Source organism: Falco biarmicus, chromosome 9 (genome assembly GCF_023638135.1).
Source record: "Falco biarmicus isolate bFalBia1 chromosome 9, bFalBia1.pri, whole genome shotgun sequence".
In the NCBI taxonomy this organism is placed as follows: Eukaryota; Metazoa; Chordata; class Aves; order Falconiformes; family Falconidae; genus Falco; species Falco biarmicus.
The window spans coordinates 4,131,232-4,152,371 of record NC_079296.1 but is presented as its reverse complement, the minus strand read 5'-3'; the positions used below and the strand labels follow the sequence as shown (position 1 = coordinate 4,152,371).

At 37.3% G+C, this 21,140-nt stretch overlaps 1 protein-coding gene across 1 annotated transcript in view; it reads right to left on the bottom strand.

Annotated features, from left to right (window-relative positions):
* Nucleotides 1–21,140, bottom strand: part of TTLL11 (tubulin tyrosine ligase like 11) — a 50,363-nt gene that overhangs the window by 23,833 nt on the left and 5,390 nt on the right. Inside the window, exons 2-6 of the mRNA XM_056350812.1 lie at nt 19,150–19,246; nt 17,233–17,366; nt 9,175–9,750; nt 8,487–8,582; nt 7,829–7,947 (exon numbers count right to left, since the gene is read on the bottom strand). Coding sequence (XP_056206787.1) covers nt 7,829–7,947; nt 8,487–8,582; nt 9,175–9,750; nt 17,233–17,366; nt 19,150–19,246 — 1,022 coding nt within the window. The remainder of the gene's footprint in view (nt 1–7,828; nt 7,948–8,486; nt 8,583–9,174; nt 9,751–17,232; nt 17,367–19,149; nt 19,247–21,140) is intronic.

Sequence of the window (21,140 nt, the reverse complement as noted above, 5' to 3'; positions counted from 1 at the left end):
GTCACTGAGTAAACTGGCTGAATTGGAAATGGAAACTGCATCTTTTATGCCCTATGCCAGAGTTATTTTCACAAGACTTAACTTTTCCTCTAATGGTTTGATAGAGAAAAACATTTATGTGAATTACTGAATTCCTACTGTATCTATGCTAGGGATACGGGTTTAGCCATTTTTGAAGAAAAGTTATTATTGCTCATGCATTTACACATTTTTAGTCAATTAAAACATTTCAGATTATGTGTGAAATAGAGCCACTTACAAACTAAAAGATCTGACCTTATTTCTATCAGCAGATTTTATTTTCTCTTCTATGTGAGGACTGCTGCCACAGCACATTCAAATTATTTGCCCCTGTTCTGCACTCAGTATTCTATTTTCTGTTGTAGTAAACACTCTTGTGGCACTTTCCTCTAAGTGGCTCTTAAAACCAATGGAGAACTATTCTGTGAATCAAACATTACCAGCTCCTTCCCTTCCCTTTGTGGGGGGACGTCTCACATTGTAGTCTGCAGAATTTCCAACACAATCTGCCATAATCGACAGGAGAAAGGTTAAAAGCTCTTAAGGATGAAGCAGCTAAACAACTGGAAAAGCAAGAACAGAGAGCAAAGACCAAGGCACCTGTAACATTTGCTTTACAAAACCCAGAGTAGTTGAGGCTAGTTCTTCTTGAGCAGAGTGAGAAATAGCAGTAGAAATAAATACTCTCCAACTACAGAAAAACAAAGTTAATGTTTCAGTAATCTAAACTGAAGTAACATTGACAAACATCACATTTAAAGTCTCCCTCACATGTCTAACTCATCAAAAGCCGCATGGGCTAACGTAACAGACAAGAATTGATACTGAAGCTGGCAGATTGCCTGATGAAGGAATAAACCAAAAAGCCCTCTAGGAAAGAGAAAGGGTCTAATTCAATGTACTTTCAAAGGGCTTTGGCAGAATGATCCTCAATATGAATGTTGGGTCATTTTGACTGATGGAGAAAAAAATTGTGTCAGCCTCCAAAGTGAATCACAGTAGAAAGATCAATCTCAAGAAAGCCGCACATATGAGTTCATACACTCTCGGGCAGAAATAAGGCTTGGAATGAAGAGGTGGTGCCTGAGAAGCATTTGAATAGCTGAAAACCTGACCAGACTTCCAAGTGATCACAAAGGGATACAGGAATCAGCCTAAAGCTCTAGCAGTCAGCTCATCAAGTCAATTAGCAAACGGAAACCAGAATAGTGATACTACCATAGCTAGGTGTATTAGGTGCTTATTTTTATAAGTGCTAAACTCACCATATATTACACAAAAGGCGCTGACAACCCTGAGTTATTAATTCTTGTGGAACATAACACACTTACTCACAGAAGCAGAAACTAAGATAGAACAAGACCAAGGAACAGTCATTATTTCCTGATCAGGGATAGCTGCAATGCCAGTATTCTCCCATTCAGTATTTCCATATGTTTGCACACTGAGTTTCTGACCCTCTTAAACCACTCCATCACACAATCATAAGCTTAGCATAAATACAGTGAGATAAACACAGTAATCAATGGCAAGTATGACTTTATCATCATCAAAATCTACGATAAACATACTCTCGACATCTTTGCACAGTATATTTTCATATGTCCATTAAACATGACAACCATCAGGGGAGGTTACCAAAATGAATACGAAATACTTGGAAAATAAATGGAATACAGCTCCACAGCTGATTCCCTGACTTGGTTTTCCTTCTTTAAGGAAGTACAAAATTGCTCCTCAATATCAAGAAATTCAAAATAGCATTACGATTTGGAAAATGTCTTTGAAACGTACAAAAGAGAAGCATTACTGAAAAGCCTGTTTAAGTAAAGACCCACATTCCTCTTGCAGGTTAGTAGGCACAGTTAGACACATGGGTTGCTAGCACAGCAGGAGACACCTCCTGAAGAAGTTGCCACTTCAACGTAAGTTACATTTAAGGCAGAAAATACATAAGTAGAATATCCAGAAATTAATTCACATTTTCATTTAATACAGATCACATATTCTCCACATAGAAACTATTAATTTTACCCTGCATCAGAGAAAGAAATCTTAAAGTGAGAAAGATGTGTAATTCGCACAGTAGAAAAAGTTACCTATCTTGTTCTGTGCAGAATTTCTTGCTAACTACATAACACTTAGAGATAAAAAGTCAAACTGACATACATTAATATTTACAGGGTGCTCTCTGAAGAGAGTGACATTAGCCAGCGTTTGCATGCTGATCTTGCAAAAATTTGAGAGAGACCACATTGGGGTTCTTCCTGCTCAGAAAATTAGTTAATCATATTTGACATTTGCTAGAGCAATGAGACATTTGCTAGAGAATCCAGAGATCTGTCAGAAAGAACAAAAAAATACTCAGAACATCACAACTAAGTTTCAAGACTGAACTCAAATAGACAAACACTATTTTTCAATTTCTAACACAAAGAAGTGGCATGTACAGAGAGTATCACCCAAGAAAAGGAAAACTAGGAATGCAACAGCAATACCATAAGAGGTAATAAAACAAAAGCACTCATTTTTGTGGGCACAATGAATTGATTGGTTTTGTAACAGCCACAGATTAAATTACATTTCATTTCCAAAGCATTTCAATTCTTTCTTCTGTCAATGGCTATTTCAGTGCTGAATAAAAGTAATTACATTACTTAGGAGGCTGCACCTTCACCATCTTCAGCAAGTCAAAAGCAGATTTTATTCCATGAGCAACTCATATTTCTAATGACAAGCATGTCACACTACTATGCTTTCTTTGTCAAAAGAACAAAATGCTGATTTTCTGTCTTGAAGTATGTAAGAAACTAGGCATGTAAATGCAAGAGGACATACTGGGATAAAGAATAAAAAACAGCAACAAAAATATAAAGAAGTTGCTTATTATTGCTGGATTAATTAGCATTAGTAAACTAGAACACATATTTTTGACAGGACAGGAAAGCAGGCCATTAGCATTGATGAGATGATATAAATGATCTTCCCATGACATTTAGAACAGACCCACTCCAAACGATACTCACAGCTTGCAATTACACCACCAGTCAAATAGTTTAAATCTAACATCTAGTTATAGATTATAGATCCAGTGAATAATATAGTATTTGCACACAAGACTGAGACTCTTTTGCTCCTCAAATCTAATGCAATTTTAAGAAGAATAAATTGCTAATAACTAAACAAACACTGAAACTGAAACCTTTTCCTACTATAAGGATTCAAAACTAGGCAAAAAAAAAAGTTTGTGAAGCCTTGTAAAACACATCTTCTGTTGGAGGCATAACATCAACAATGATTTGCATCAGTGATTATCTTAATTAAACACTGCTGTTTACACAAGTAACGTTGATTTACTTTAAATGCTGTTCGGTGTTATTAGACCATTCACTTAATAGTACAAATTTCCTTTAGCTGAAGTCTTGTCCCACCTTCAGCAGGCTGTGAACAGTACCCTCTGCCGCAAGAAGTAAATCCAGAGCAAATTTAACACTATACAAGCTTTATACAAGTTTCTTTGTAGAAACGTTATTAAGCACAGTTCAGCCCCTTATCCTATATTACTACTACGTGACAAGTACATCGCTCTTCAAGTCAGGTGTAGGCAACATGGTTAGAAAATTTGGCAATTACAGGCTTGGATAAAAATGCACACTGTCATCCTATGAAGGGACACGCACCACCCCTATTATACACAATGCTTTGAATATCTTAAAAAGAAACTACATCCATTCCCCCTCTTTTTCTTTTTTAACATTATATTTCTCACTCAAGGAGGAACGCTACCTCCTGATGACACAGTGACCAGCTGGTTAAATTGGTAGTGAAGGTCTTCACTAGATCACAAATTCAAGTCAAAAGAGCTACCGTGGCTGAAAGAATGTTAGATGGAAAAACCACCACAATAATTCCAGAATTAGCAGTAACAGATGTTCAGAACAGAGATTAAGATTACTGGCCATCACTACCCCCCTGAATTCACTCTGTAGTAACGCTAGAAGAAAGTAAACTTTGATAATATTTAACAGATTGACAGAGGAGTTTAAAATCCCATCTTTCCAGGAAAACAATTCAGCCACAAATAATTGTGTTTGTTCCAGCATGTCATCATGCCTGGATAATTGCAATGATCTACTGAAGCCTTAAAATCCACGAAACAGTACTGCCACACAAACAGAAGCAAAGAGTTAGTAACTTACATTTTATTTCATTAAATGTTTTAATTTCTCAATGATATGCGAAATGAGTTCCAAATTAAGGATGCCTACAGAAAATAGGACTAGTCTAGGAACCAAAGCCAGGGCAAAAAAGGTTCTACATAAATCAGAAACCCTCTTTTTATAACAGTGCACTTTAGCTGATTTAAAAAAAAAAAAAAAAAAAAAGAAAAAGAAAAAAAAGTAAACCAAAACACACAACATTTACTTGATTAGCTGCCGCCTTTAATTTCAGAAAGGGCTACCGAGACTGTACTTGATCAGGCAAAGCCAGACACCACTCACCCTCTGGGTTACAGAATGGCTTGAAAACAGTCTAACAAAGTAACCAGCAGAGTCACTTTCAGATTCTCCTCTTGGGAGGCTCTGACCCATTGACATACATCTCCAGCCTGCAAAGCAGTACAGGGCTCTAAATCTCTCTATTAATAGGTATTTGGAAACTGCTGTCATCTGACTTTGGCTACAATTGCACTAAGGCAGAGGATTTGGAAGCAACAATTAAATTAATGCAGCAAAGCAGGACATTAACCTTTATAGGGATACCTACTGCTATCAGGATCCTGACATCCAGAATAGGTCTTCTGTGTACATCCGAGGTATACAGGATTTGTCCAGCGGGGCAAAGCCGGTGCTGTGCAGTACCCACCCTGCTCATCCTTCCCAAAAGCCTCATATGTGGCTGTGTCACTTTTTATTCTGTTTTAATTCCCTATGTTTTTTGCACCACAGAATAACACAGGCTTCCCTCATCTCTACAAAAGAAGGTATTTCCTCTATTAAAAAAAATAAACCTTTGCATGAATTTGAAGTTTCTGTTTAAACATGTTACGTGCACAAATTATTAACTACACACCTCAGTATGTAAATGGCCAGGACAAATTCTGAAAACCAAGAAAAGATCATTATACTGTGGAACAACAGCCATTAAGTATATTTAAGTACGTTCACTTGGACTTGTGTCACTGCAGAGTTTCAATGACTACTTATTGGCAGTGGCAAGATAATTACTAGTGATCGGTGCATGTAAGGACTGGAATTGTCTTGGAAAAATTAAGAGATATGTATGGCACAATAAACTGATCTTATTCAACTTTTATTTCAGTATTATGTCACATGAAGGAGAAAAAAAATCATAACTCCATAAAGATGAGAAAAAAATAAACTAAAAAAAAAAATCTCTGAACTATTTATCTTTCCTGATAATAAAGTACTTCAGGATGACTTCTAAAACTCACTTTTGTTTATATGCTTCATTTATTTTAATCTGGGAGATAGAGGGAAATCAAATCCATCTCCATAGCAGAATATTTACCCGAGATGCTGCTCAGACTTCTCAGCATTCCCCCTGTGTGTTCAAACTCAGCGTTATATATATCATCAAAACTTTGTGTCCATTACTTCATTAACATCAAAACTAGAGTCTACAATGTTTGCTGCTGGTTAGCTGTCAGAATAGGAACTCTTCCAGTTGTTTCGGGTTTTTTTACATTAATAGGCCAAATTTTGCTTGCCCTGCCGCCAAGCACAATTAGACTAGCAAAAGTGTAACAATGGATAGGTACACTGTCAGTTTTCTATCTCCAGTCAATTATTTAGTGATAATCTTTGTCCTGCAAACAGGAATGATGCCATTTCTCTGTGATTACTGGTAGGAGTGTTTGGAGAAGGAACACAGGAGCACATGTTAGAACTGGTTGAAACGCACTGAAATGAGCGAGAGCCAGGACACAAGGCGAAAGCATTGCAAAACCTTTGCTAGGGAAAGGGGTGGCAAAAGCAACTGGTGCTCAGTTCCTCCCTCAAATGCTTTTGCTTTGGTGTAAATCTCCATAGGTGATCACAATGAGGTCCTTTACTTGAAGCTGACAGTAATATCATGTCTCCCTCAAGAAGTTCCATGCAACATCCCCAGTTCAATAAAAAGTACTTGGAAGTAGAAGGGGTTAATCTCAGCTGAACAGGCAGGCACTTGTCACACAAGAGTTCCCGTATATCCACACAAAAAGTTATCAGAATAGTGCTCTTTGCAGCAAGAAACAGGATTGACTTATGGTGAAGAAATGTAGATACTCATCAGAAAGATGCTCTGTTAACCAGATTATCCTGGAAAAAAAGCTGCATCACAGCAAGAATTCCTGCTGTAAAGAGCCAATAGTTTATCTCACCACCAACTAATCCTGTTATAAATTATTTAGTACTCAAAATGTACCAGAGAAGAATCCTCAGTTGAATGAGCATTCCACACACTGGCATTCTCCAAGAATTTATGTGTAATCACCATTTGCCTTTTTTCCATATCTAATATGTAGTTAATGAATGCCTGACATAACTTCAGCACACAGAAAAAAAAAAAAGACATGACTAGTTACATAATTACAGGTTAAAAAATTATCTTTTTTCAGCTCCATGCACTGAAGTAATCTTAAGGGTGAAGGTTAAGTACAGGCAACACGCAGTATAGATTGCTTTGAAAAATGTTCTGTATACTGGCCACAGCAACCTTTATGTGTGCCACTGCCTCTGAAAAAAGTCTGATCTTATAATAATATTGAATAATACGGAACTTGTAAATATTATCAGTCATGTCTTGTTCATGGGACTGTCTACAAACGGACAGCAGATCTGTACTTGAGATCATTATAGAACATGAATAACGTATTTAAGATTGCCACTAAGTGCCAAGAGAAGAAACAAGATAGATATTCTAGTATGGAGGCAAGCCTATGAGCAAGACTTTCTAGGGACAGGGAAAATAAATAAATAAATTAAAAAAATCTCCCTTTCATGTCTCCAAGGAACTGCTTAAAACAAGGTCTTTCATCAAAAAAGAAGATACTATTTCTCTCAGCCTGCCTGCAACAAGCATTTCTGTGCAAGCTGCTTCAGGCAGTTCCTCTCATTTCTAGATTTCATAGATTTAACTATGTTTATTATCACAGATCAAGGAAGCAATTTCTAAATACAGTATTCATACTTTTCAGCTCCAATGGGGCAATTCATGCAGAGTAATTTGTGTCTTTCAAGCAGATTAACACACAAATTACATCTCATGACTGTTCTGAATTAAAAATAAAAAAGTCCTCAAGTAAAAGTACAAATAAATAAATCTGGGCTACTAAATTGTTTGTACCAGTTCTGAATCAAAGGTAGGATGTTCCAGGGGAACTGAAAAAGCCTAATTTACTGTCAGTTTGTGGACTCCTTCAATTCCTTGAGCTAGAGCACTTGCATGGCTCCCTCCACACTTCCACCAACCCTGTAGGAAAGCAGCATGTGAAACTCTCAGTGCCGAGCTGTGAGAATACCACACTTCGGGGACTTGCTGCTACTAAACAGAACGTACAATAAAATGGGTTTTTTTTCCCTGACCTTCCTCTGGCAGATTTACAAATCCAGGTACTCTTTTTGTGCCATGCCACCAATAAATATCCTAAAAGCTTTTCTGAAACAGTTAACACTTGTAGATGCAAAAGGAGTTACACAGACAGTTGGGAACTCATTGTCCTGGATAAACCAACATAACAGGAAAAAAATACTTTACACTTTGCAAGGCACTGATGCAAAAAACAGACAGTGAACACACTTACTGGGTATCTTTTCTCTTTTTTTTCTGAGGGTCCACTAGACGAAGAGTGTCTCTGATAACAGCCACTTTCACTTCTTCATCAACAGGGCTTGGGACATTTTCAAATACTCCAGGAGAAAGCTTTAAATTACAAAGGGATACAATTACTCAGTATAGAACTAAGGATTATTTATTCCACATTTGCACAAACTTCATCCATGTCATACGTGTTTTAGATACACGATGATAGATTACAAAATACTTCCTAAAGGATACACAAATACAAAACTGAAAATGTTGAGGTATTACAGCGATTTTTGGCAAGTTTCTCTAGTAAATTGAAATATTAAAAAAAAAAAGATTGTTGCCAATGTTATCTTTATATTATATATACAAACATGAAAAAAAAAATATTAGCAAACCCCCAAACACAATTAACTCAACTGCAGGGGATGATGAATAAATGTATTTATGACAAAGATGATGGAGAGCTTTCACAATTCCAATAAATCATATTTCCACTTTATAAGATTAGCAACGATTTCAAAGCAGAAAATTACAGAGAACCATGGAGGTTTCATATTATCAGACAGCATTCATCTTTCAAACAAGGAAAAGGACCAGAAAACGAAACCTAAACAATTTTATTCCAGTATCACTATCGTGTTGAGAGGTCTTACCTCCTGCTCATGTTCTATTCTCATGCTGGGGTTTGCATTTACTTCTAGTAACATGGGCTTCAAGTTTTTCATTAGGAGAATGTCAAACCCTAAAATCTGTGCAAAACAAGCAATGTGTTACTGCAGTTCTACTCTGTGTCCTAGAGAACGCAATGGTCATCCATACATCAACATTCAGGAGGAAGAAACATTTGAGGGACAAAAGAGAAATAACTGAGCAACACGCTATATTGTTGAATTAATTACTGAAACTGTTTGTCTTCAATACTGATGGCTAATTTCACACCATCCCTATCTCTAAATGCTGCATCTGTCAACGTGGAATCTTAGCACCTATGACAAGTGGCTCTTAAAACTGCCATCATCATAGCTGCATTAGGAAGCTGCAAAGCTTCATAGTTACAACACCCAGAAGATGGAACGAATACTGCTACTAATGACTGATACCCATTGAAAATTCCCCGTATATGCTTATGGCTATTAGGTCAGGAGACTGAGATTTGTAGGGCAAAACTTGCGTGAGGAGAACCTAAGCTCTTATCTCACACAGTGCTATTCAGTCTGTGCACTATACCCAACCAGTGTTCAGCAACATAACTAGAGAAAGCTTTTAGAAAATTAATTGAACACTCAGAAAATTAACCCACGCATAGAAATAACTGCATTTCTGGCAGAAATTCCAGCCTACCTGGAAGCAAGTTGGCCCAGGCTTTCCTGCTGGTATGTCAGACTGATAGTAAACCTTCAGTTCTGGTGTCAGTGCAATAATGGTTTTAATCACCAGTGATATTATATCTGACCACAGCTTTTTGACATCAGCTCCTCTGGAAGACAGTCTGCACAGAATGCTTGAAAAAGTCCTCTTGCTGCCAGTGTTCACATTATCAGAATGGATGAAATTACCACTATGGATATTTAGTGAATAATTGGTTAAGTGCATGAAAACCTGGTGCAAATTTTTTAGACTGGGTTCTTGATAGGGCTCTGTACAAAATCTAGAAAGTCCATCTTTGGCTATATAAATCTCTAAGGGTTCTAAAGATTTCAGTAAGACATAAAGTCGAATATCAAATTTCAGTTTGTCAACAAGCAGTGGTTTGCAAATATATTCCTGGACCACAGCTGGCCGGCTCTGGATGCTTCCCGTCAGTCTGATGTCACTTGGGTCTTTAATGAGGTAGATACCATCCCCCTGGCACCCTCCATCAGGTTTTACAATAAAAGTGGGCTTCCAGGATGGATCGCTGTCTTTCATCATACGGACCTAGAAGGAAAAGAACTGCACTGAAAGACACTAAATGGAGGGGAGAAGACTAGCTGATACTGTGAAAATCAACGAACTGCATTCATTAACAAAAATACATAAAAATAACATGATCACTATAGTAGTAAACACTGTGCAAAAAAGGTAAAAGATAAACAGTGCCAACAAGCACAAAGACAACAAAAAAGCATGAGTAGGGAATTACTAGTGCAGGCAAAAGGTCATTTTATTTAACAAACCATTGTATAAACGATTTCAAGATCTTCTTTTCAATGTTATGTACCAATTTACAAAATGAAATGCTGTATATCTCATGAGCTCCATTTCATTAGTCAACAATATATATGAAACCGCAAAGTTAAACTTTCATGCTGCATTTTGAATGACTAAAATGACAAAGATAATCATTAACCCAAGGAAAGGCACCTTATTTATTGAGATATGAATGCAGACAGAACAGTATGGGAAGAAGAAAAGATAAAGTAAAAATCTGGCACTGATAATACCTTTTTCCACCACTGAGTATTTTTCACAATCAGATACCCAGTGTTAGTAAAACTAGGGAATGTTGAACCAAATGTACAAAAACTTAGAACATGTATAGATATTAAGCAAATACCACTAATTTACTAAGCAAAGCACAGTGTTTATGCTGAAGTTGTTACCTACCAGTTTTCCAAAACGAAGGGTTTTCTAAATTATACCAGAATTCCCTTCAAGCCTGACATGCAATTACAACTTCTCTATCCAATGCAAGAAAGAAAATTTGATCACGATTTCAGTAACTCTTCTCAGTGGCTTTGATTTGTTTAAGGAAGATCTGTTCATGACAATTCAAATACTTTCTTTAGATGTACCTAGTGTAAAATCAAGAAAGGCAAGAAAATCGGCAGAGAATGTGAGGTGTCTAGTACCAAATCTAAACTTTTGGATGAATCTACAAAGCACTCCACACCTGGCCTGTCATTTCCTCAAGACAGTGCATGTGTTCAGATGTTCACCACTGCTGTGCTGGTTCAGCATGAAATACGGTGCACTCTAGCGTACGAGCTCACGAACAGCCAGCACCAGCATCTACACAGCATAATGCATTTTAATATGCAAAACGCTTAGAAAAGCCACTAGACAAGATACATTTCACCTCTTTTACAGAGAAATGTTTGCAGATTTCTTAAAAAGTTGTATCAAATACTCTTTACTGCTAACAAATTAGATCAATAGAATAATTCTGGAAAACGTTTTTTCCAAAGACACATACTGACAATTGAACTTACTATGTACGGGATGGTGGGAGATGGCCCCCCACTAGAAAGGAACTAGCAGGTAAAACATTTTCACACCTAATACACTGTGAGGATATGTATAAAGATCATCAAGACACAGAAAGAGCAAGAGAGGGGCAGGGGAAAGAGGAACAATTAGCAAACCAGTACCTTTCAGTATCAGTTTCTATCCATTGTTTATAGTGCCTTGCCACGAAAGATCTCTGTTTGTTACAGCAAATTTAATACTTTGTAAGACTGTCACTGGAGGACTGTATGACCTATTTCTGCATTGTTTACAGCAGCATGAGCCTCGATACTTGTGTATCCAGTTCTCTCACTGCTTTGTAGATATCCCCGAGTACATTATAAGCCGTTATAGCCATACCTTGAGGTTTTTTTCCACATCGTGCCCTTAATTCTTGGGGCATGCAAGGGAAGTGGTTTACCACAAACAGAAATTGTAACAGTGATGGGGAAGTATGTAGCTGTCCTACAGAATCCTAGATGTGGCCTTAGTAAGATGAAACACAAAAGTAAATTATAGGGAATTATAATACTAGAGAGAGGTGTCTGCATCCTCACTCAGAAAGTGAGAAGAATAAAAAGGAAGAAAGTTCTAAAACTCTGATCTAGATCCAAATGTCTCAAATTCAAAAGGCAATTGAATCTGAACTTTTTGCTCAATCCCACCATTGTTTCTACACACCAACATCAGCAGCTTGATTTCTGGAGCATAAACAGGGCTTGGCACTGTAAGAGACAACAGCCTTTTATAGAAACTAGCTTCTTGGAAGCAACGATAAACATCTTTGGAGATTTTGGTTTTAACAAACTAATAGGAGGTACATAAAGAATTATAAAAAAAAAAAAAAAAAAGAAATGCCCATTTTTCTTTCCAAAAGAATCAGTTATTTTATCTGTGAGAAAATTAAACAAACACACCTGTAACAGCCTGTTAATAGTTGGTAGTCCAAAACATGATTATCGTAATAAGGTTGTTTTGGCCTTTGAACATGTTAAACTGACACATTCATTTAGCAGGGAATGTTTGGAGACTAATGTCATTCCCAACTGGATACAGTGAGTCAGAATTAAACATGGCACCAAGAACTAATCACTGGATTCAAATGTGCACTTTTGTAAACTGCATATAATCACTCAAAACTCTCTCAAAAAAAAACCCCACCACCCAAACCAAATATATTAAGGAATCTTTTTACATCAGATAAAAGAGCAATTACACAATCTAAATTGTCTACAAAACTCACATTCCCAAGAAGCAAACCTTAAGTTTGCAAGCTTCAATGCATTTTATTTGAGGACACAAAAAAACCAGGAAGACAGTAACTAGGTCACCATAAGGGCCTGACACATCTGCTGAATATCTTTCATGTACATGCATATCTCCTCCTGCCTAAATAAATTTTAGTTTATTTACTACTTATATAGCAAAAATAAGAACTGCAGAGATTTGGCTGCCCCAATTATAAGTAGTGAAATTGAGAAAGAAAGTCAGGAAGGATTTAGAGTTATCTTAGAATAATTTTTTTAAATTCATAAAATATGGCATGTTTTACAACATGTAGAAAGGAAAGAATATAACCATGACTGTAGCTCATGAAATTCCTAACGGCACTGGCACAGGGACTCCTAACAGAGAATGCAGCTAAAGAAAACACAGGATGTAGGCTAACACCTTTATCAGCTACTGAGGGGATTCAGAAGAGTAAAGCACTTAAAATCTCTTGTCAAAATGGAGGGATGTCACAGTACAGATCATACTTTTCTTGCATACACGTTGTACCGCGCCAGACCTGCAGCTGCTATTCTCTCCATTCAGCCAGACACATGCTAAACGAAGTCTGTGATCTGGTTTTACGCAGCCCTGCGGCTCACCAGCAACAACCAGAGATTGACTTTAAGAAGCCTCAGGACACAAGCTAACAAAGAAAAACCAATCAATTGCCACCATCACCCCTGGCACTGCAGAATGAAAGAGAAAAAATGAGCACACTGGAGCAGGCTGAGCACCGGTCAGATCGTCGTGACTTCTAGAGAGCACCCCTGTGCCTACATCAGGCTGCTGACCCGCATGTAAGGCACAGCTCTGCTAGCGGCGATGTTCCCAAGGCCTGAAGGACTTCTGGCTCCATCCCATCCAGTTATGTAGCTCATCGAGAACCACACCGCTAAAAGCCTTCCTTCTAACTACAGCAGAAATTCAAGAGTAATTATTGAGACCAGGATTTCTCTCACAGACAAATGTCATACTAACTCAATGAAAGATCCTTCTTACAAAGAGGTCACCTTGAGGGATAAAATGCCACAACAGAGATCAGGCTTACATAAACAGCACATGCATAAATAGGTCCAAGTAGATCAGCAGGCCTACATATGCAAAGAAGGAAAATCAGGATTTATGCCCTAGTCTTTTTATCGCTAAAGAATAATCTTCCCCTGACATGACATTACTCTGCATACTAAAGGAGCTTCTCTGGTTCACCATTGCTAAAGTCAGCATCCCAGAAAGGCACTTAGTTATCAAACCTCCATGACCAAACATACCCTACTATGACTCTAGTTGTGCATACGAAGTGCCCATCATGGTCTACTAGTGCAGAAAGTAACAAAGACCCTCTATGACACCAGCCAGGGCATCACCTGCCTCCCATTCCCATTTCTGTCGTTCATGCCTCGGGCTCCTTCTGCTCTGCTACAGCAGCACTTTTTCAAAAAAGATAACGCCTTCCAAGGACTATTGTTAAAGAAGCAACAGCAACCTGCTTTTGAAGTACTGCATTTTAACAATCATTGGTCTCATAGATCTCATAGTTAACTCCTTCCATTTAGCTGCAAAGGAAGTTATATTCTCCATCATTTTCTAGTCCTTTTTTTGATGGACTAGAAGGCCTGGATATTATTCAGGCCTTCTAGTCCATCAAAACTTACACATGACAGATGAAGACAGGAGGGTGGGGAACGGGGGAATAGTAATCCTGAGCCAGTTTGTTTTGCAGCAGATTGACTGTCTTGAAGAAAACAGATGGTTTCTTGATCTTCAAGGAAATTCCTGACAGCAGTCTTCAAATTCTCCACAATCCCCTCAACTATATTCTTTCACATTCTCATTATGAGGAGGCTTGTCCAGACTCAGACAATTCAGTCATGTAGGAAAATTAGTTCACACAGAATGAGATATTTCTGTGTACTTCGCTTGACAGAAGGAAGTTATCTTTAAAAACATGTTAACTGTTTACAGTCAACAGCAAGAGGAGAGTATGACGTCTAACGGTAGGAAAATCTGATCCATTTACAGGTTTGCCCTTCATGAGGGAGCACAGGCTGAATGAATTGAGTGTTACATTTTATGGGCTATAAGATTTGACAGCACAAAGACTAGAACATTCATGTCTATGCCTAAGAGGTATCCAAAAGCTAAAAACCTGATTAAACCACAAAAAAAATGCTGCGCTGAAAATTAGACTGTCCAAATTAGATTCTTATTAAAAATTAATCATACTAGGCCTATTCATCATCCTCACAGACGACACAAAGAAGGCAGTATGAGAACAATCAAGGTCCTGGTTTGAATCCCAAGCTAGTTACTTTTCAGAAATTGGAATTTTCTATTAGAAATAAATTCTTAGCACATAGATTCCAACAGATTCTTCTCTGTTAGTGAAGGGGTGATTACTGTAGCACCTGAGAAATTTGCTTGTCCGCAATTTATCATCTGTTACAGTGACATGTTAATACAAAATGGTTTAGGAGATAAAAAAAACCCCAAAGGTGAATACTGAAAATAGTTAAGTATTATTTACTTAGTAAAATGAACTTTTAAGCCTTTGTTAGAAATACCTATCACTGTTTCATTTCAATACAAATGACACTAAGGGAACCACCATTTTGTTGGTATTTCCCAATATGAAGCTCATCCACAACAAATTCAAGAGTGCAGCTTTCTCATCAATTGCTGGCTTTTAAAGGACAGAAGATTAACATTGGATTAGCTGTAGTGTCTTCTACCTGGATTTAGGTATAGGGGAAACTGGGAAAAGCTGACAGCATTTGATGTAGTTATTGATACAAAGGTATGACAAAAGTTCTTGATCATGTCTACAGAAGTGAGGCAAAATAAGGATACTTGAGAAAAGTGTTTTGAAACGTTACAGTGCTTCAGCAGGTAGCCATGAGAGTTAAATTCTCAAGGAGTTTCTTCTTTCAGTAGTCATTTCTATCACAAATAAAACCTCTTAGGTGTTCACTTCTTAGTCCAGCTCTGTGTGACAAAATCTTACACTACAAACAGCACCATCTTCTCATGTCTAACCTATACCTACACAGACACAGAATCTGACTTGTGGTAGTTAACTGTGCCCTAAAGGACTTGAATACTAGTACCAGTAGAGGTGCAGCAACATGAGTTTCAGCATGACAGATCTAGAGCTACGTGCTTAGTAGCTGCAGCCCATGACAATACAGCTTTAATTCCAGAAGTGCCAGAGAGAGATGGTTAAAACGATGGTCATCTTTTGCTCAGGTAAATGTACAGATGGCACTCATATTCAAGTATATGCCAGGTCCTATACAGGTATGTCTAACATGCAGGCACTGCCAACGCTGTATTGTACTCATTTATTAATAACCTGAAAATTCAGTCTCTGAGCACTGGCATTTTTAGCAGCATTAGGATACCTTGGTTCTAAAGCAAACAAAACCATATATAAACAAATAACAGGAAAGACTGGAGAGGCCCTACTGAGAGCTCATGAAACTGCAAATGAAAGTGTTCTGAACCATTTATAGTTCACAGCGGATTTGGAATTTTTTGTTTTGTATTTTTTCTTGTTTTGGAGGGGTTACATTACAAACTTGTGTTAAGTAGAACATAAACTCTTACAGCATAAAATATAATGTTTGATAACAAGAACTATGCTTTTCTCAAACACAGATGGAAGAACATATGCAAAGGAAACTCCTAGGAGCATGCTACCGGACATCTGTTATTCTTGGAACAAAAACCGAATCATTTTCACTCCAGTAACTGCTCAACCAGAGAAAAGTATTTATTTGCAGTGCCACCTGCTGACAGCGTGCGGGTCCGTGCGTTTAACCTGCTGTACGGACCACACGGCTACGCGCTCTCAGTTCAGTGCCTTGTAACCAAGACAGGCACAACTCCCAAAACAGTCATTGCTGGGGCCCCAGTGCACCATTTTGAAAGTTCACTTCCAAGTTATTTTCACTTATCTACCTGTCACTGCTAAATTGATCGGATAACTTATACTCCTTTTACAAATTGGTCTTACATCTAAAGCAATAAGGCTAAAGTACTGTTGGGATTTTATTCATTTTTGCTGTTAACTAGCAGTGCCATGGCAGTGACCCAGGACACTTGAAGAGTATATATTAGAAGATGTTCATGAATTTAATTGGATTGTGGATATGGCAATTATCTAAAAAGTGACACACAATATAGAAGTCTATTAAAGTCCATACCTTTTTCTCTCACTTTTCCAAGCAGAGGATACTGGAGAATACAAAAAGGCACTGGGCGAGTCAGACAGGGTTAAAACAAATACATACAATATTTAAAAAAATATATATTTGTAATAACAGAACCAAACGCCAACACACAGCATCACTTTTTTGGAAAAAAATAAAGCTGAAAAAGAATGGCATTTTATTACATTCTGAATATTTAAACAAAGCAACAGTCTGACAAGAGATTCAAACAAACAATTATTCAGGGAGATGCGAGTATACCTAATGATGCACAGTCCAAAATGCTCTTTTGAAGGATTTGGATAGAACAGGCCAAACGGACTAAAAAGACTTCAGTGAGAGTGAACATGGTGAAGTACCACGCTGCACACACTGTACTGGAACCTCCTCAGCCCTTTTAAACTCAGTGGAATATGGAAGGAAAGGGCTTATGATTCTACCATGTTTAATTTTCAGACATCTCTCCTGGCATTGCAGAGAAGCATTATTGCTTTTAAGTTTACTCTAGAACATAACAAACAAAAGCAGTTCATCCAGACTATGTCTGATCTCAGGCAAATTGAAAAACATGTAATCTAAAGCACCCAAGTGTGATTTTAAATAATCTGGTAGGTATGAAAGACTAAGAACTAACAACAAATAACAACAAATAACTAACAAATGGCAACAATATCCAACAAGTTATACTGTTCTGAGAGTAAAAGTAATCTACCTCAGCCACAAAGAGGGGAAATTCTTCTGGCAGAATCCAGGATCGAGGATAGAAATTATATTCAAGAGGAAACAGATCTTGCATTGTTCGCACTGCCCGACTCAGTGTAATTTTTCGTACCATCTCTGTCATGCCTAGGAAAAGAATAGAGAGTGTCTAGAAGTCATGAAAAACCTGCACTGTAGTTCATCCTAGAAGTAAATTGTGATATTATTGCTCACCCTACTAGTAAGGCACTCTAGTCATTGCTTTCAATAAAGCTGAAAACCTTTCAAAATTTTTAAGATCTGACAAAGTATTTGTAGCATTCTCCTGCCCTATTTCATATTGTATGTATTACTGTATCATATTAAAAAAATAATTAGGAAAAATACAGCTCAGAATAATAGAGGGAAAGCTTTCATCAAATAGTGACTACTGCCTTTACCGTAATCCAAAATTATTGCCCTAGCCTGCTATCATTCCAGGACAGATAAAAATTTCCTTTAAATATAATCAACCACTTCATGTTTACTTTGCATTCATTTAAGTAACTACATCAGAAAGAATAAGTTATTTTGTGAGCAGACAAACTTAGCTGCTTTCCTGCAGCTTTGAATCTCATGCCTGGACCAAGCCACACGCAGATCTGTGTGAGCTCTGGCAGAAGTTTTTCGCAAGGGCTGAGGCAGTCAGAGTTACTGTTGAGTTGTTTGTACGCTTTCAGATATTACAGCTTACAAGGTTCATGCTGCAGCTTCTTTCTCAATGAGAACATCATCTGTGGGCTTCTTCCCTACAAGGTCAGCAAGTTTCCACAAAACCTACGGGAACACAGCAGTCTGAGACTGCAGATCTTTCTTTATTGAGTGTGGTTGATTTTGGCCAGAAGATTCCAAAGGTACAAGGAGGACATAATGGGCAACACACACACAATTGCTGAGTCTTGTTTCCATTGGGAATGAGACTAAAAAGCTATTTTTATGGAAAAGTTTTAAGTCTTCTTGCAGACCAACCCTTTCAGATTCTTTGAATCCTCTCACAAGTGACTAAGAAAAGCATCCAGATCTCTTTTGGAAAAGAAAAAATATAGTAAAACCCAGCATCAAGTTAGCACGATGTTCCTGGAAGCCAGGTCTAGTTCTGAAGGACTCTGTTTTTGACTACCATGCGGGCCACTTGCTTACCATGTTCACCTGGCACAGATTTAAACCACCAGAAAACTACACCATCCAACACCTGAACGTGAATTTCCTCCAGACAGGAGAAAGTCAGGGTAAACAAAGCATAAAGTTCAATATCTGAGGGTTCTTCTCACAGCATACTAACAGCAGCAATAAATCTGAAGTAAAGGGCTTTGGTAAGTCAATACCTAAGCTCTTAGGTCTTATTTAGAGAGATATCAACAGGGATTAAATGAGAAAAAAGGGAGCTTAAAAAAGTAGAAGAGTCATCATAAGATGAGGACTGACGTGAACTCTTCAATATTAAAAAAATCCATTTGAGGAACTCTGCTTCGAGCTTCTCCCTGAGATAGGCCAGAGTACGAAACAAAACAGACTCTTGCCACTTTGAATCAAAACCAAATCCAAAGATACAGCGCTGTTATCAGTGCTAGATGACCAACAAGAATTGCATACGTCACTTAAATTGTAGCCTAACACTCTTTATTTTTCCTTAAGTCATACATACGAAGCATTTTCTTCACCAAAACCACTTTCTCTCCGAAACAAATTTCATTTCAGATACTGTTCAAGACACCCATTCTGATATTCTTACCCCCTAAGCAGAAGCCACCTACCAGAAACAGTAATATGCTAAAAATGCTAGCAGCTGATTAGGCAGATAATTCACATTAAAAAACAGTAAAACACAGAAACAGTTAAAATCATCATGTTTTTAAAGCAGTTGTTTAAACTCTAAACAGAAGTAACATACCTGGAAACTTGTTGACTTGACCTGAGAATATATTATTATCATGAAATGATACCCCATGCCAATAGATATCGCACGGCAAGCGTCTGCCAAAAGGAAACTGGAAAAGAGACAAGAGACAAGTTTTGAAGCAATCTGGCAATACCCATTCATTCCTTACTTTTCTAAATGCTCATGTTAAGCATAAACCATTCAGGAACAGTCTTCTGACTGTCAAAAGAAAATATGCTCTATATTTTGGTTGCAAAACTAAGAATATTTTGATCAGTTCAAGACTCTAAAGCTCAAGATGTTAACAAACCAGGAAAGGTTTCTAAAACTAAAAACAAATAACTGAGAGACATGATCTGTACTGAGAAACTCTAAGCTTGTTATCAACCACAATTAAGGCATGACTCATTTGTCATTTAAAATACTATTACAGGGAATAAAATTTCATTAAGCAGCACTTAATTCCAGCACATGAAGGCACAGCAATAGCAAGTGTTACAGCTGGGAAGTAAACAAAGTGTGACAGTGTTTTGCATTGGGTTGGTTTTTTTTTCTCCCCCGTTTCAGGGATGATAATCAACCATCACGGGAAAAAAAAAAAACACTAGAGGTCATGGAGGAATTGTCATTACTGGCAGTTACTAAATCGACTCCTAGTCTTAAAAAGATCACCATTTAATGCAAAGTCCTATGCCCTATATTTACACTCCCTCTCTGCAGCTTGGTAACCCACAGCCTTCTCCCAGATTGCACCCATACCCGTGGTGGCCCTTCACCCCCAACCACGTGGCATCTCCATGTGCTCCCAGTTTCCCATCAGCACGAAACATTTCTGCTAGTAACTCATTTCAGGAAATACATATAGTTAGTAACATCATTGTAAATTAATAGTAGGTTGTAACTGCAAAGCACTTTCCGAGCAAGCTGATTTACATTGGTGTCTAAGCTGCAATAAATTTAAAATGGATATTCAAAGCAAGATATTTAAGTGAAATAACTGTATTATTCATTTATGCGTATTCAGTTATATGTATTAGTTTATACAGTATTAATTCCTTTCTGGTACTAATAGCCTGCAATTAACAGAAAACCTCGCAATTCAATTAATCATTTGTTGAGCATATATATTTAAGCTATTAATAACGAATGCAATTATTTCAACAGTGTTAAGTATTCCAGCCTCTTCTCCCATTCACACAAGGTTTCACCATAATTGGAAAACTGTATAGGTTTTTTTTTCTATTAGCAAAAAGATCAACCTTTTTTTAAGCAGTCTGAAGAGCTCTGAAACAGCACTGCCAATTACTGATAGCAGCAGGTTCTAGTAGTGGTAAAGTGGGTTTAAAAAACCAAGAAGCTACCAGCAATAAGACCAAAAGCCCCATGAATTAGCAGTATCCAAAGATTAAAAAAAAAAAAAAATTACTAAGTTAAAACCCAAACATTTGTAATCCATGTTATAATAAATATTTTTGTGTGTGTGTGTAAAAAAGGATACTCTTCTTTTTCACACTTGTTCTCTTAGACACAGTCCCATTTAGCAATCAAAACCCCCATTATATCTGCAACTCCATGTAGATACCATTTAAATACCACAGAGAATATATACACAGGAATCTCTTCTATTATTAGGCTACATCTTTTTCAAATAAATATGCTGTATTTCTGACCACAGCATTTTTAGGACACATTTGTATTAAATATCTACCACCCTCATTACACAGCAACTTCCATACTATTCACTTATTGAAAGAACCACAGTATTTTGCAGAAACCACTTGTTCTTTACTCGAAATGTAAATTTTCTTGCTTTAAAACATTTCTTTAAGCATTGGATTTTTTTCAATATGACAGAAAAGTCTCATAAAGCTTTTGAGTGAATTACTTTATTTGCTACTCTAATTAAAATTTCAGTTTCCTCAGTAAATAGCCTTGAAAAATTAATTTAAAATGCTAATTGAGCAATGCATCCTTCCTCTGTTTCCTTACTCATAGGGATGAGA